General features: G+C 43.2%; 1 protein-coding gene across 9 annotated transcripts in view; it reads right to left on the bottom strand.

The window, feature by feature from the left end:
• LOC148030659 (uncharacterized) overlaps positions 1-13,414 on the bottom strand; it is a 39,535-nt gene that overhangs the window by 310 nt on the left and 25,811 nt on the right. For 4 of the 9 annotated variants that reach the window (XM_087687010.1, XM_087687012.1, XM_087687011.1 and 1 more), the window contains 5 exons: positions 1,192-1,274; positions 1,017-1,071; positions 841-903; positions 674-737; positions 169-392 (listed from right to left, as the gene is read on the bottom strand). In XM_087687010.1, coding sequence (XP_087543136.1) covers positions 169-392; positions 674-737; positions 841-903; positions 1,017-1,071; positions 1,192-1,206 — 421 coding nt within the window. In that variant the 5' untranslated portion in view covers positions 1,207-1,274. Of the gene's footprint in view, positions 1-168; positions 393-673; positions 738-840; positions 904-1,016; positions 1,072-1,191; positions 1,280-13,414 lie in introns of all 9 variants that reach the window. The other 5 variants (XM_087687013.1, XM_087687009.1, XM_087687008.1 and 2 more) reach the window with 2 other exon arrangements.

Raw genomic sequence — 13,414 nt, 5'->3', positions numbered from 1 at the left:
CTTCAGTCACAATCCCCACCGGTCGCTAAGACTTCTAATTTAAATTGCTAGCTGAAACTGAATTCATCTGCAACCATGCTTGGACAATAATTCTGCTTTCTTTTCCTGATTAACAAATCTATAATTGGTTTGTATGTTCCTACTCTTAACTCTTAGACCAAAAACCACCTAAATCTTTTGTAGCCAATTCTGCAAACCCATGATTCACATCTTCTTCGTACTCCTCATCAGTGTGCACTAAATTTTCCACTTCAGGTTCAGAACTATGAGACAGGCTCCTGATTAAAAGCCCAGGACACTTCTTTGGAATCTCATTTTCATCAACTTTTGCCAGAGCCAGAGCGCCTTCATCATGCTCCTTCACATAGTCATCCTCATGAAGTGGGACTGATCTGTCAGAATTAAGGCCACATTGCCAATGGATAAAAAAAAGTATTGATCCACCAGACACAAGTCAAATCTTGTGGGACTGATCTGCCAGAATCAAGGCCACATTGCCAATGGATTAAAAAAAAGTATTGATCCACCAGACACAAGTCAAATCTTGTGGGGATGTAAAAGTTTCTTACCCATTAGATTGAATAATTTACCATAACTTAAAATAATAAACCAATCATTCACTTCACCTCGCTCAAAAAAAAAAAGCAAACATGATTGAAGATTTGCAGGATACGAGTAACCAAGAATTGTCGGACTGGCACCAGCCCTGCAAAAAGCCTCTGCAACTCTGTTCCAAACTGACTCAAGAAAACATTATTTTCCTGAACACTTTTTCTAAGCCCAAAAAGTTCCAACTCCGAAGAAGAAACTGTAAACTTGATCTGCAGTTTTGACTCTTACCACTTCTAAGACTCCAGGCCTTCTCTTTTACTACCTCAATGGTTTCTCCCATGAATCCATGGTCTGCTTTAGAGCACAAATGTGGTAAGAGAAAAAGAGCAAATACTCAAACAGCCAGCTAGCCACATTCTGATTGAAGGAAACGCCTACATCAAATGCACCAATTTATAAGCAACCTTTGAAATCAGATGTAGCAAAGGATTTCTGATGTGATCCAATCGAAGCAAGGTCCTACAAAAAGGAGTATTGATTAGAAAACTCAACTCTTTCCATCATTCCTTAGTGCATCAACCGACCAAACAGTTGACATAGACGGGATAATATTAGAACTATCTTGAATGACTCTTTTACCATAAGTTCAGCCATGGATGACAAGAACCACAAGCATCAGAAAAGTAGCACGATAGCACGATCTGATTCAATGCTTCAATGACCTGCCCTATATAAAAGTGCAAGAGAACCATCTTTTCAGATGAATTTAAAGATACACCATAATACAAAAAAAACCTTATCGCTAGAAAAGAGTTAATCTGTTTATTTACAACTTGGACTGATGTGAGTGTGATGGGCTGGTCATCCACAGGCAAACAATATACTACAAACATCTCCATGGAAGATGCCCATGTTGCCCAAGGATCCCTGCAAGTATATTGGCTGCCTTGAAGAACATGTTTGTAAATATTGAACTACAGTGGACAACTAGAACAAACATCTTTCACCAAAAGCATTGTACAGCAATAAAACCAGAAAGAGAAATGTTGACTAGTCCACCCAAGGCTGATTGCCATGTGGCATAGCTAATGTGTACAAAATAAAAGCAGGAACTATACAGGTGTTTCGGGTGGAAACAAGCTGAGGAAAGTAATCCCCGAAATCCATGTAGGGTATCCAGCCTCCATATGGCTAACAAAGCTCCTCAGAATCTCAACCATTCACTAATTAGTAATGTGCCTTCTAACAGATCTCTGTGATCCCTAATGATACAGATGAGATCTGCCCAGATGCACTATGTCTACTGCGAGGCATGCTGACTACTTGTCAACATCAAGCATACAGATATGCCATGTGGACAGAATGAGCTCCCATTTTAAGATGCAAGCAGCCACAAATGAAGCAAGGTGTCATCATGTCTTTTTTTACCCTGACCAAAACATCCTTCTGTAGGTGAAAAAGGGCCTGAAAGGGAGCCAGAACTTCCCTCTATGGTGCAATAACAAGGGGTAAAGAGGGGTTCTTATGAAGTAGCATCCTCATACACAGAAGAGAATAAAAAAATGCGTGGGAAAAGAAGCTGGTACATCTACTCAATCCTTCTTTTGTCTTGAAAAAAAGGACTTGATTTGCAACAATAAAAGACCCTTTGCAAATTTTCCATACATGATCTTCAAAGATCATCATGTAACCATAGTCATTAAGCTGTCCTATACTAATCAGATTCTTGGTTAAGTTTGGAATATAGCATATATTCTACAAGACAACAAAAGATCCATTGGATAGTGGCAAATTTATATCCCCAATACCTCGTTTCCCAACATCATAAGTAATGAACGACCCTCTATACAAAGTGACATGGAATGATGCTCTAGAATCCAAAAGCCAATTTTGTGGCATGACATTATCCATGGCAACCAAGAATACATCACCAAACAAGATACCTACAAGACATTTCTATCATCACTGCTATATGCCTTGCCGTTCTCTTCCTTTTCGCCATCATCTTCATTTAGCTTTTTGCCCTTTTGCTCATTCTTCCACTTATAGCAAGCATTCTTTATATGTTCCTTCTTATTATAAATAAAGCATTCCACATTCTTCTTGCTATGAGGCTTACTTTTTAACTTGCCTCTTTCTCAAGGGTTTTCCCTGGCCATCGACCTTCCTCTTGCAATGAGTGCACTAGAGCTTTTTGATCCTACATTGTTCTTTTTGTTCACCTCCTTAGTAAGCAAATTGCTCTCAATATTAGCAATCATAAGACCACCTGTAGTACAAAGCTACTAATGGCTGTCCTAAAAGTAATGCAACTCTCAAGCAAGGTGACCAACAAACACTAGCCTTAACCGAATTATGGAAGGTGTTCTTCTATGATGTCAATTGGCTAAAGATAGTATTAATAATAGCTCATTGAGATGGTTGGACATAGAAGCCCATCCTCCATGCAAAGATCTAAAACCAGCCTTCCTCCTCGAAGAGCGTGGTAATGACCTGATTTAACAATAATTACAAGAAGTAAATAAATCACATAAAGTGAAATGCATACTTTACCACTTTAATCTTGGACAATGGACAACCCATTGGCCCCAAAATTGGTGCCCCTTGTGGTATTTCTTTACCTTCAATTGCAAATGGATGGACTACCAAGATTCTCTGATCTCTTAGCATGCCTATTTTAGTCATGACAGTCTATCATTTCCTAGTTGTGAGCTCCTATCAGAGTCTAACAGAGACATAGGAGCTTTGGCAGTTTAGGTGCATTTCCTTCAATTGTCGGCTTCCTATGTGCATTTCTAGATCAGTTTCTACTTTTCATAGTCTACCTCTACCTACTGAACATTTTTCTTGCCAATCAAGATTTTTATGTCGCCGCCCACATTTTTTGGCATTTTTATCAATGCGACCAGCATTAAATGCTGGTCGGTCAATAGTTATGGCATTTACAAGTGCGAGTCCACCAATTTTTGGCATTCTTGGCTATTTACAGCCAGCCCCCCCACTTGGCAGCATAGTACCCCAAAACACCGACGAAACAGAACGGCCATTTCAGCCCGAAACAGAAATGGGGAAACACCGTTTCGACATCCTGCGAAAAAACAGGCAGCGGGTTATCCAGAGAAAAAACAGGCTTCATTTCGCATTCTCATCTAGTCTTTAGCGTGATCGTCTCTTGCACTCCAGCTCTCTACCTCATTTAGCTCACTCTCCAGCCTCCTCCCGCCGCCGCCTTCCTCCTCCTCCTCCTAAACTCCTCCTCCTTACTTCTTTCCTCCTCCTAAGTTCTTCTCCTTCCAAGTTCCTTATTTTCTTCTTCTTCTTCTTCTATCCTTCTCCTTTATTCTTGTTCCAAGTTCCCCCCCCCCCCCCTCCTCCTCCTCCTCCTCCTCCTCCTCCTCCTCCTTCAATCTTCTTCTAAGTTCTTATTACTTATCCTCTTCCCAAATTCCAATTTCCCATTACTTAATCACGACACCGGATCCATTTTGGAGGCATGTCACTCCAATCAAGGGATACAAAGGCTCTAGTGGATCAAAGAAGTGGCAATGCAACTATTGTGGATTGGAGAAGTCCAAGAGTGTAACACGCATGGAAGACCACTTGGCATACGTTCCCGACAAAGACATCGGGCCTTGGGCAAATGTGCCAGCAAAAGTAACAATAAGTCTCCATCTTTGGTGCTGAAAATGTATGGGTATTGATCTAGAAAAGGATGAATCCTCTCATCCAACACCACATCGAGCTAACGAGGCACAAGTGGGGCAAGGAGAAGCTAGTGGACCTAGTGGCGCTAGCCGAATTGGAGGTGCTAGTGGCCCGTCAAAAAGAAGTGCATCCATATCTATATCATGTCCAAGTGCAAAAAAGGACCTCATTGCCATCTTCTAGTGGTGGTGGGCAAAGGGGCTCCTTGCATGGTGCAAGTGTCCATGCAAGACTTCAGAGGCAAGCAATTGTGGAGGCAACTAGGAAACTCACATGCTTATTTATTTGGTGTACTATCCCTTTCAATGTGGCCACTATACATCAATGAAAAAAACAATCAAGGCAGTGAGCCACATAGGGTGTGAGTGGGAAGGCCCATCCGCAAATGCATTACACACACAAGAGCTTTGAAAGGAAAAAGCATCCATAGAGGCTCAATTGGAGCCCTTGAAGGAGACATGGGCAAAATATGGATTCACAAAAATTATGCAATGGATGGTCGGATATGTGCCGAAGGAATGTTTACAATGTTTTAGTATCTTCATGCAAAGGCACCATGTTCATTAAGGCCATTGATGCCTCCACCTCAAGTATTACTATCACAAAAGCTTTCATTCGGGAGCACATGCAACAAGTCATCATAAACATAAGAGTCCAAAATGTGGTGCAAGTGGTGACAAATAATGAAAGCAATTGTGTGTCCATGGAAAATATGCTTGAGGAGAAGTTTCCTAGCATAGTATGAACTCCATGTGCATTCCATTGCCTCGACTTACTTATTGAAGATGTTGGGCAAATATCTTGGATGGATGACATTTTCAAATCGGCAACAAGCATGGTAAGATTTGTGAGGAAGAGGCCATTCGTCACAAGCATGTGTTAAGCCAATAGCACACTTGAGCTATTCAAGCCCTCTGCCACTAGATTTGCTTATATGTTTATTGCATTAGAGAGGTTGATACGGGTCCGTCTACTTTTGGAAGCCGGCTCAAACTTATCTCACTTTTTCTTCGCGATGTGAATCTAAGCATGACACCCAAGTACCCTGAAATAATAAACATCTAAGTTTTGACCAAAGTAAGTCTCAAAAGGTGTCATGCCAATCACAACTAATATAGGGAACCAATTAAGGATGTGAACAGCAGTGGCCATTGCTTCGGCCCATAGACACTAAGGTGTCTACTGATACTCCACCATAGTCCGTAATATCTTGATCACGCTACAATTCTTCTGCTTCAATATGCCATTGGCTACTAATGTCAGTGGTGACATTAGAGACTAGGCATTAATTAATTAATTAATACTAGTCTAAGGGCTAATAACTACTCGCAAATACTTAGAAGACAAATTGACCTAGCCCATTTAATTATTGGTTGGTAAAATTAATTTTTTGAGCACTGATAGGACCATTGCATGCCAAGAATGGCTTAGATAGAGTAAGAGAGTCTCTCCAAAGGCTCTTGCTTTTAGACAGAATATTTTAAATGAGAGTTGGTGGATTGAGCCAAAGATTGGATAAAATTGGTGAGGTCTTTCTTCGCAACAGCTTTTTGTCCCAAGACAAGTAAGTTACTATTTAACTTTTATATAATGTAATTATTTAGTGTTAACGACTCATTGATGATTGATCATTGTCCTAACTTCTAAGTTTCTAACTTATTTTATCAATGATCCATCATCCTTCGCTTTCAAGGATTGATGAGATTTGTGCATGTGGAATGCACAATGGGATCGGACATAACTTGCATCCACTTTCGCACAGTGAGTAGCACACTAGCGAGTTGAGGAGGGCTTCATAGTGTACACGAGGCGTCTCACAAGGGATGATATAGATATGATGAGGAGAGTAGAAGATGATTTACTGGCATTCTGCAATCATTCTCTTCATTTTGGCTAAGACCTACAATTAGGCTTCAAGAGAGACAGCTTCAGCTTGTCTCTTGGTGGAAGAAATACCGCAATTGTGCTCCTACTTTGGTAAGTGACTGGTGACCTTTTTATTTTGAATAATCTAATGAATTATGCAACCTAGTTACAAATTTCATAATCTATTGTTCACTTAAATGTTGATTTTGCTGCTTGCTTATTAGCAATTGCTAATCACCTAACCTCAATCTCTTAACTTTGAATAGAAATGCATTGCCACTCAGGTCCTCTCACAAGATTGTAATTTAGGGCCAACTGAGAGGAACTAGAGCACATGAGCTCTCTTCCACACCAAAAAGAGAAACAAGCTCATAACTGCCTAGCTGAAGCATTTAGTGTTTTGCCATTGCAATCTCCAGCTTCTTGAGAGAACCACTCTATCCCCTAAGCCTTCACAAGTAAATTGGTAATGAATAGTATTATGTATTTTAACCTTGGCATTTGACACTGCCTGGAAGTTGGATTGTAAATTCTGATATATATGAACATTGAACATGTTGAATTTTCTCCCATATCTATGACGTAGCTGCTGACGTGGCACCTGCGTGTCTGCTGCTCTAAACTGCTCTGCACACTGTAGCACTCCTAGCTATCCAAGGGAATGACAATCTCTAACACCTCCTCTCAGATCTCCTATATAGGTCATAAGGCTGAGGGATTTGGCATGTCTGTGAAGAAGAGCCTGGGGAAGCGCCTTCGTGAATAAATCTGCAAGATTGTCCTTTATCTTGCAATACTCCACATCTATAGTCGCATCCAAAAGCTTCTTCCTGATGAAGTGGTATTGGATCTCTATGTGCTTTGTTCGGGCATGGAATATGGGATTCCATGCCAAAGCAATGCAACTCTTGTTATCCCACCGCAAGATAGTAGGACAAGTTTGGGGGCAGCCAAGCTCCTCCAACAACCGCCGAAGCCACACAATCTCACATATGGTAGAAGACACAGCCTAATACTCAGGCTTAGTCGAAGATAGAGCTACCGTGGGTTGCTTCTTGCTACTCCAAGACATAGCACCAGCACCCAAGGTAAAACAATAACCTATAGTAGACCACCTTTGATCCACATCACCAGCCCAATCTGAATCGCTCCAACCTACCAGAACAAGATCAAAAGCACCTGTACTTGTTGGATAATGAATCCCTAAGTCGAAGGTCCCTCTCAAACACCGTAGTATTCTCTAAACAGCCTACCAATGCACCTGTTGAGGTGCACTCATGAACCCAGCCAAGAGACCTACAGCAAAACATAGATCAACCCATGTGTTGAGGAGCCAAATCAATGAGCCAATCAGCTAACAAAAACGAGTAGCATCCGTCAAAGGAGAATATGCATGTGTAATGGCCTTCCAGTTCGGATCCATAGGAGTAGAAATGGACCGACAATCCTCCATCTCAAAAGTCACCAAGAGCTCCTGTACATATCTCTGCTGAGAGATGAAAATCCCTCTCTCTCAAACTGATAAATCTCATGGCCCAAAAAGAAATGGAGAAGTCCTAAATCCATCATCTCGAACTTCTAGTGTAGGGCTGCCTTCATATCTTCGACCTTCTAGGTATGATCACCTGCAATAATTAAGTCATCAACATACAAAACAAACAACACACGACCTCCCTCAGAAATGTGCACATAAAACTGTGGATCGGCCCTAGAGCGCCAATATCCCAACTTGGCCTGGAGAAACGAATCAATCTTCTCATTCCAAGCACGCCGAGCCTGCTTTAGGCCATACAAGGTCTTCTTTAACCTGTAAACCTGCCCATCTGAGGAACCAAAGCCAGGAGGCTACTCTATATAGATCTTCTCCTTCAAATCACCATTCAAGAAGGCCGACTTCAAATCCACCTGAAAAACAGGCCATCTCCTATGACCAGCCAAGGCAAGAACAGCACGAATAGTCGCAATGCGAGCTGTAGGGGAAAAAGTATCATGGAAGTCAACACCTGGGCATTGTGCAAAACTTTTAGCAACAAGGTGAGCCTTGTGCTTGTCCAACGAGCCATTACTATGGTACTTGGTATTGAAGACCCATTTGACGCCAATCACCTTCTTATGAGAGGAACGAGACACAAGGAACCAAGTACCATTCCGCTCAATAGCCTCCAACTTAGCTTCCATTGCCTTTCGTCGATGATTAGACTGTAAAGCCTTCTTCATTGATGTAGGCTCTCTATCTTACATAACACGGGACATCAAACAATAGTTAGAGCAAACAAGCTCCATAGAATGTGCATGGTGTCTCCATGACCTCCACGGTCCATTCTGTGGTTCCCACTCCTCAAGGACCTCCTCGATCCCTAAATCACGAAGTGTGTCACGGGCCCAACGAGGAGGAGGCCGGATCTCTCCTCAGTGCTCCCCATCTACTCAAGACTCAGATACATCCACTTGCAGGATATCCACTGGGGTAGCCAAGGGAAGAGAAGACTCGGAACCTCACGAAGAATCTCCATCAAGAAGCTCTGGCTCCAAAGGAACTGTCTCAAGAGCCCAATTCTCCCCTGGAACTCCAAGTACGGGGTGCTCTTCACCACCCTCTATGGCCGGAACTTCCAAGAACAGCACATCTCGGCTCATGTAGACATCCCGTTTTACGTGATCATACAAGCGATAACATTGGGACTGGGAGCTATAACCAACAAACACCTGTCGTCGGAAAGTCGCCTCAAATTTAACACGTTGCGTCTTCGAGATGTGCACTTAGGCATCACACCCAAAGATCCTGAAATAAGAGACATCAAGCTTAGTCCCAAAGTAAGCCTCAAAAGATGTCATCCTGTCAACGGCCGAAGTGGGAGATCAATTTAGGATGTGGATTGCCATAGCCACTACCTTGGCCCACAGAAACTGAGGTATTTGTCGATGCTCCATCATGGTGCGTGCCATCTCGATCACACTTCGGTTCTTCCGCTCCAAAATGCCATTCTCTTGAGGAGTGTTGGTATTAGCAAACTCTTGGTGAATGCCTTTGTCTACATAAAAACGAGTAAAATCATTAGAAACAAATTCACCACCCTTGTCTGATCGCAAGGTCTTTAATCTCCCGCCCAATCGGTCCTCCTCGAAGAGAAGCCAATCCTTAAAGTGGGAGAAAGCCTCCAACTACAGTGTCAAGAAGTAGGCCCATGTCATCTTGTTGTAGTCATCTACGATCAACATGAAATACAAGCTTTGTTGGGAATCGCATCCCTATGTTGCTTCCCACGAATGCAGGAGACACATGGCTGCTGGCTCACCACTATGTTCGACAAACCTCGAATAAGCGATCCTCGCAACGCCTTCCAAAGATACTCATAGTTCAGGTGGCCAAACCAAGCATGCCATAGCTCAAACTCTGTCTAAGAGTTAAGAAGAAGAGAGGTAAGAGCGGAAGAACACTTTAATTTGTAGATGCCATTCTCCTCACACCCTAAAGAGAGAACCTTCCTCGATCCATGATCAAAAACTCGAATAGCAAAAAGGTCAAACTCCACCAAGAGACCAAGAGAACAATTCTTATGGACCAAAAGCAAATGATACCCTAAACCTGGCACATACAACACCTCGGAAGTGTGGGTACCACCACGTCCATCTGGAATCAACTACATCTCATCCCATGCAGCAATAGACACAAAAGAGTTGTCTCTTATGAGAATCTGCCCACGCGAGAGTCGCAAATGGGCTACACCAACTGTCAAAGGAGTCATGTGCCGTGAGGCACCACTGTCCACGATCCACTCTCGATCCTGGGGAACTGTCATTGCAACATTAGAAGTCTTCGGTGTAGTGTCCTCAATGACCGCTAAGTGTAGAAAAGCAATTGATGAGGGTGCAACCACCGCTCCAGAATCCTTCGTGTCCTTGTTGGTGTCCTTCTTGTCCTTGTCGGGGCAATCCTTCTTCCAATGGCCAGTCTTACTAAAAATATGGCATGTCGATTCTTTCTCTTTGTCCTTTTATTTGTTGTCCTCCTTCTTTTGGTCCTTCCCCTCCTTCTGGGAGACTTGACAAATCAATACCTCCGATTTGGAAGCATTCTATCCCTTCAATTGTTCTTCTTGGTCCAAGACCATAGGAACCAACTCTTCCCATTGAAGAGTCGATTCCCGCCCTGAAGCAATAAGAGAAGAATAAAAAATACCAAATCGTGGCGGCAACTAGGACAATAAAGTGATCGCCATGTCTTGGGAGAAAATGGGCTTCCCTGCATTTTGAACATGCATCTGAAGCTGCCGAAGCTTGTTGATGTATTCCCGAAGCAAAGAAGACTTGTTTACAGATAGGGTCGACATCTACACCTCCAAAGAAACCCTATTCATAAGAGTCATCCGGTTGTACATCTGATCAAGTTCCAACCATATCTCCCGAGCCACCGTCAAGTGCTCTATATGGCCTCTCACAGCTATTGTACAAGACAGAAAAAAGAAAAGAACGAATCTTGGCATTCAATTCGTCCCAATGAGACTGGGCTTGGGCTTTGGTCAACTCCACACGAGCACTGGAACAAAGTTTGGACTCATCTCTCACCGAGGGCCGGTTGATCTCCTCCATCACAAGCTTCGCCAAATCATAAGACTCCAAGATGGCCAACATCATCACGCGCCATATGCGGTAATTGTCACCATCGAGCTTTTGATTTGATGGAAGAGCCGGTAAGACAAGCACCTTCTGGTCCATGATCGCCTGGAACTCCACGTTAGTCTCTATAGACATCTTTACCTGCAATGCCTACACAAATGCAAAAGAAACCCCCTTTGACTGTGAGAACGCAGCCTGCTAGGGCTCTTGTCTCCACGTCCCGAACCTTCTTCAACCGTCAGAGGCGATGAAAAGGTAAAATCTGCACTCGAAGGCCAAAAACATAGTCTTCTTTCTTCTCTAACAGCAGAAAAACAGCAGCAGCTTCAGCAAATCTTCTCTTTTCTCACACGCCCACACTCGCCTCAGCCTTGTTCTGATGCGCAGCCCACCTGCTCGCACTTGAACGCTGAAAACACAGCCTTGTGTCGTGCTGAAAACTCCTCTTCACTTAGATCTGGTCCTTCAATGCTCTGATACCATGTCAAAGTGAAGCAATGCGGAAGCGAATGACTGTGACAAAGAGTGAACAGAGAGAGAAAGAGACACTGAAACGCAGAAAATCTGCAGTGAAGAATGTTGTATAAGGATGCAGAATTATACACGGGTGCAAAGAAAATATCTACGTATGTCTCCACCTCGAGGACCTCGATCTCCGTCAGCCCCGAGTGCAGTCTCCGTCACCAACAGGCTGAAATATGTCAGATACAAGTGAGAAATAATGTGCTGGAGAGCTGCTATATATAGCACAAAAGAAATGCTAAATAATAACCAGGTCTGATGCAGAACTGTCCGACTGTACTAGCAGACTACACTGTCCGATTGCAGACTGCCACGTGGCATCTGCCCTGGCAACGATGACGTGGCTGCTGACATGGCACCTGCATGTCTGCTGCTCTGACCTGCTCTGCACACTATAACACTCCTGGCTGTCCAGGGAATGACAAACACCTGTCTTTTGGAAGCCACTTCAAATTTGTCACGTTGTGTCTTCGAGATGTGAACATAGGCATCCCACCCCAAAATCCTAAAATAAGAAACATCTGGCTTAGACCCAAAGTACGCCTCATAAGGGGTCATACCAACAACAACAGAAGTAGGGGATCGATTAAGGATGTGAACTACAGTAGCCATAGCCTCAGCCCATAGACACTGAGGCGTCTGACCGTGCTCCATCATGGTACGTGCCATCTTGATCACACTGCGATTCTTCCACTCCAATATGCCATTCTCCTAAGGGGTGTGTGTATTGGAAAACTCCTAGTGAATACCACAATCTACACAAAAACGAGCAAGCTCATTAGAAACAAATTCTCCGCCCTTATCCAATCGTAAGGTCTTCAATTTCCGGCCCGATCAATTCTCCCCAAAGAGCAACCAATCCTTAAAGTTGGAGAAAATTTCCAATTTGAGATTCAAGAAAGAAGCCCAAGTCATCATGTTGTAATCATTCACAATGAGCATGAAATACAAGCTCCCTCTTAGGGACTCAGTCTTTATTGGTCCACAAAGATTGGCAGAAACAAGCCCCAAGGGTACGGAAGACTGCCTCGCAACCTTGTTGGGAACAGCATCACGAGTCTACTTCCCACGGATGCAAGATACACAAGGTTGCCAGCTCATCACAATGTCCGGCAAACCTCGAACAAGTTGTCCCTTTGACACCTTCCGAATGTAATCATAGTTAAGGTGGCCAAACCGAGCATGCCATTGAGTTTGTGAGATAAGAAGAAGAGAAGTCAAGATAGAAGAAGACCGCAACTTGTAGACTCCATTCTCCTCATAACCCGAAGAAAGAACCTCTCTCTATCCACGATCAAGAATCCAAAAAGAATCCACATCAAATTCGACCAAGAGGGCGAGGGCACAAATCTTGTGCACCGAAAGTAGATGGTACCCCAAGGCCAGCACATAAAGCACCTTAGATGTATGGGCACCACATCGCCCATGTTGAATAAGATGCATGTCTCCTTGTCCATGTATAGGAATAGACAAACTTGTGAGAGTGCGCAACGGAAAAAGGAACTCGAACACAGAGGAAGAGATAAACAATCTGCAAGAGAAGGAGAAAAGAGACCTGCACCGAACAAGAAACAAATGTTGAATACTGAAGGAGGACTGATCAATCCCTGCATGCAGCCCGTAGCGTCAGTGTGGGCACCAAATTAGGCTGATGATGACAACAGTACCGAAGACGGAGAAAGATGATGGAGTCGGAGTATGCACCTACCAAGGAAGGAGGAAAGATCATAATCTAACTACCTACCAAGTGCGAAATGACTATAAATAGACAAAAATCCCAAAAACTGGCCAACCTGAAATTTGGGGCCAAAAATATGTCCGACCAGCATTTAATGCTGGTAAAAATGCTAGAAATGCTCAAAAAAATCCCGAAAAGGGTGGACAATATCCAACAGGTGAGGCAAGCTAAAGAATGCACAAATTGCCCCGGGAAATGCACATAAAATCTCGATTGGAGGAGAAAATGCAGTGAAATGCTATTAATTGAGTGCTCTAGAATGAGCTACCTCCTCCATCAAAACAAGTGATAGACAGGTCAGAGCTCGTAAATTCCTCATTTGACTCAGACTGAGGCTCACAAGCAAGAGATGGCAAGGCATGACAAACATGACTGGATGTGTCCCCTTCCCACAATATGGGCATGTAGGCTTCT

This window comes from Lygodium microphyllum, chromosome 10, assembly GCF_053477565.2.
Source record: "Lygodium microphyllum isolate KBCC chromosome 10, Lygodium_microphyllum_v1.1.10, whole genome shotgun sequence".
In the NCBI taxonomy this organism is placed as follows: domain Eukaryota; kingdom Viridiplantae; phylum Streptophyta; class Polypodiopsida; order Schizaeales; family Lygodiaceae; genus Lygodium; species Lygodium microphyllum.
The sequence above is the reverse complement of the archived record's forward strand: the minus strand, read 5'-3'. Positions and strand labels throughout refer to the sequence as shown.